Raw genomic sequence first — 3,393 nt, forward strand, 5'->3', positions numbered from 1 at the left:
CCTCTGTGCGCTCTTTCCTTTTTACTGACTTTTTCTTCACAGCACCTGTCGCCTTCTGATATTCTATTTGATCTTCTATCTGCTTATCTTCTGTCACTGAACTGTGCAGACATTTGTGTCCTGACCCAATCTCTCTGCCTGGAGGCTAGTCAGTACTCAAGTTCATTCCTCAGATGTGTGACTTAATTTCTCATTAAAAGTACAGAATCCATGAGTACTTGGGAAGAAGGCCAAGTGTGGGATGCACATTCCTACTTGGAGCTGGCATGGGGGAGGAGGTGCAAAGGGGACAGGTTCCATACAAAAAGTATGGAGATTGACTTTTTGAATGAAAAACAGAAATTGTAGAATTTGAATGATATTTGTAATGTTTATAATTGTGAAAATTAGCCATGTTATTTTTTTGTTTTCCCTGGTAGTCACTTCTGCTACATGGAACCAGGAAATGATTCACAAATTTCAGAGTTTCTTCTTTTGGGATTATCTGAGGAACCAGAACTGCAGCCCCTCCTATTTGGGCTTTTCCTCTCCATGTACCTGATCACTATCTTTGGAAACCTGCTCATAATCCTGGCTGTCAGGTCAGACCCTCACCTCCATACCCCGATGTACTTCTTCCTTGCCAACCTGTCCTTTGTAGACATCTGTTTCACCTCCACCACCGTCCCCAAGATGCTCCTGAACATTCAGACTCAGATTAAAGTCATCACCTATAAAGGCTGCATCACTCAGATATACTTTTTCCTCCTCTTCACTGCACTGGATGACTTTCTCCTGGCTGTGATGGCCTATGACCGCCTCGTGGCCATCTGTCACCCCCTGCACTACAGGGTCATCATGAAACCTACCTGCTGTGCACTGCTGGTTCTGATGTCCTGGATGATAAGTGCGCTGAATTCCTTATTACAAAGCTTAATGGTATTGTGGCTGTCCTTCTGTTCAGAGGTGGAAATCTCCCACTTCTTTTGTGAACTCAATCAAGTGGTCCAACTTGCCTGTTCTGACACCTTTCTTAATGACCTGGTGATGTATTTTGCAGCTGTTTTTCTGGCTGGTGGTCCCCTCACTGGGATACTTTACTCTTACTCTAAGATAGTTTCCTCCATACAGAGAATCTCATCTGCTCAGGGCAAGTATAAAGCATTTTCCACCTGTGCATCTCACCTCTTGGTTGTCTCTTTATTTTATTGTACACTCATAGGAGTGTACCTTAGCTCTGCTGCTACCCAGAGCTCTCATTCAAGTGCAGTGGCCTCAGTAATATACACAGTGGTCACGCCCATGCTGAACCCCTTCATCTACAGCCTGAGGAACAAAGACATAAAGAGGGCTCTGAAAAGAATCATTGGAGTTCCAGTGATGTAAGGGCCAGTCATTGTGGGACTGAGCTGAAGATGTGCCCATGATTGCAGGGCTTACAGCCTCAGAGGCAGTAACCATTTCTTTCTTTCTTTCTTTCTTTCTTTCTTTCTTTCTTTCTTTCTTTCTTTCTTTCTTTCTTGTATATTTTTTTATTGAAGTTCGATTTGGCAACATATAGCATAACATCCAGTGCTCATTTGTTTCAATTCAACTTCTTTATACATTTGGGTAACTTTTTATAAATCTTCTATTCTGTCTGATATACAGTTTCCCCTTTGTCCATTTTCATATCCCAATATTTTCCCCATCCTTGGTCACAAATGCCTGGAAGTTTCTGTATCTTGCATGGTGCTAGTTAGATTTCTTAAAAATAAATTCATTTCAAATGACTTATACCATGCCAAGTAAATTTCCCATTGATTTCCCAAAAGAATAAGAATGAGCTATATTCTTCATATGGAAGAAACTCCACTTGGCCAGTAAGCCCTTCACATAACTTTATTGTAGATGGAAGTACAAAACTCCAGTTTTCACTTTGAATCTGTCAATCTTTTTCCATCACTACATTCACTCCTCTTCCTGATAATGTGGACTCTAACATTGTTCCCTTTGTATATCAGGCTCCTGACAAGGATGCTCATGTTAGGAAAGCTGGGGCACTCCCCTATGCCTGTGTGCTTGTGGACATTCCCACAGACACTTCCCTGACCAGAGCCTCAGCAATGGCTTCATTGTCCCTTGGGTTCTTACTGTGATTATAAGACACACTTCAGTGGCACCCATCAGAGATCTCTAACAAAACCAGGTTTATTACTTCCAGGTCCTGGGAGGCAGAGGCTGAAAGATCTGGGCTGTTAGGGGTGCAGAGTTTCAGAGGGAGAGAGAGAGAAAGTTCACAACTGGTGGCCCTCCTTTTATTTGGGTCCATGAGCAGAGTAGGTAGGGGTTCCCAGGTTCACTCTTTATTGACAAGGTTAAAATATAAGACTGAAATTCTAGCACAGACAGGGAGAGTAGGGTCACTCATGTTCAGTATTTAGGTTATCAGGGCTCTCTGAAAAATTATTTCACGGTTGGGGGCAGCCTGAGTGCTTATGTAGTAATAGTGTCATACACCTAATAGTATGTTTATTCAACAAGGTTATCCTTGAAATGGATGCTTCAGAACTCAAAAGCTTCATATCAGGCAATTTCTCTATAAACATGCTATTGTGTTTTAAAACTAGTCTACTTGTTTTATTCTATTATTCACCTAGGTGTCCAGAATGTCTACTATAGCCACTGGCAAATACTGATAAGCAAACAAATCTCCCAGTGCAGTTTATGTGGAAAGACAATTTTGAATTAATAGATTGACCTGATATGATCTTAGTGTCAGAGATGACCTCAAATATGAGGGTTCATTTTCTTTACATAAATAGCCAGTAGTGGGATCTCTGGATCATAGGGTAGTTGTATTTGTAATTTTTAGGAGCCTCCAAATTGCTTTCTGAGTGGCTGTATCAGTTTGCATTACCAGCAAAAGTGCTTTCTCCACATCCTCATCAATATCTGTTGTTTCTTGCATTGTAGATTTTAGTCATTCTGATAGGTGTGAGGTGAGATCTCATTGTGATTTCAGTTTGAATTTCCCTGAGGATGTGTGTTTTTTGTATAGTATCTTTGAGCATTTTTTCATGTGTCTGTTGGTCATCTGAATGTCTTCTTTGGAGAAAGGTCTTCATGACTTCTGGCCATTTTTTGAATTTAATTATTATTAATTCTCTGGTGTTAACTTCTATAAGTTCTTTATGTATATTGGAAGTTGACTCCTTATTGGATATATCACTTGAAAGTATCTTCTCCCATAAGTAGGTTGTTTTTGTTTTGTTGATGGTTTCTTTTGCTGTGCAGGAACTTTTTATTTTGATGTAGCCTTTTACAATATGGATGGATCTAGAGGGCATAAATACTAAGTGAAATAAATCAGTCAGAGAAAAGTTAATACCATATCATTTCACTCACATGTGAGATTTAAGGAACAAAATGAAC

General features: G+C 40.2%; 1 protein-coding gene across 1 annotated transcript; it reads left to right on the forward strand.

Moving 5' to 3' along the window:
* Positions 1-432: 432 nt before the first annotated feature.
* On the forward strand, positions 433-1,365 carry OR7A17 (olfactory receptor family 7 subfamily A member 17). The gene has a single exon (NM_001388660.1). It carries the CDS (start codon positions 433-435, stop codon positions 1,363-1,365), a length of 933 nt encoding a protein of 310 aa, NP_001375589.1.
* Positions 1,366-3,393: the final 2,028 nt, after the last annotated feature.

This window comes from Canis lupus, chromosome 20 (genome assembly GCF_011100685.1).
Source record: "Canis lupus familiaris isolate Mischka breed German Shepherd chromosome 20, alternate assembly UU_Cfam_GSD_1.0, whole genome shotgun sequence".
NCBI lineage: Eukaryota > Metazoa > Chordata > Mammalia > Carnivora > Canidae > Canis > Canis lupus.

Coding starts and splice junctions, on each gene's coding strand:
- OR7A17 (NM_001388660.1), top strand. CDS start 433: ATGGAACCAGGAAATGATTCACAAATTTCAGAGTTTCTTCTTTTGGGA.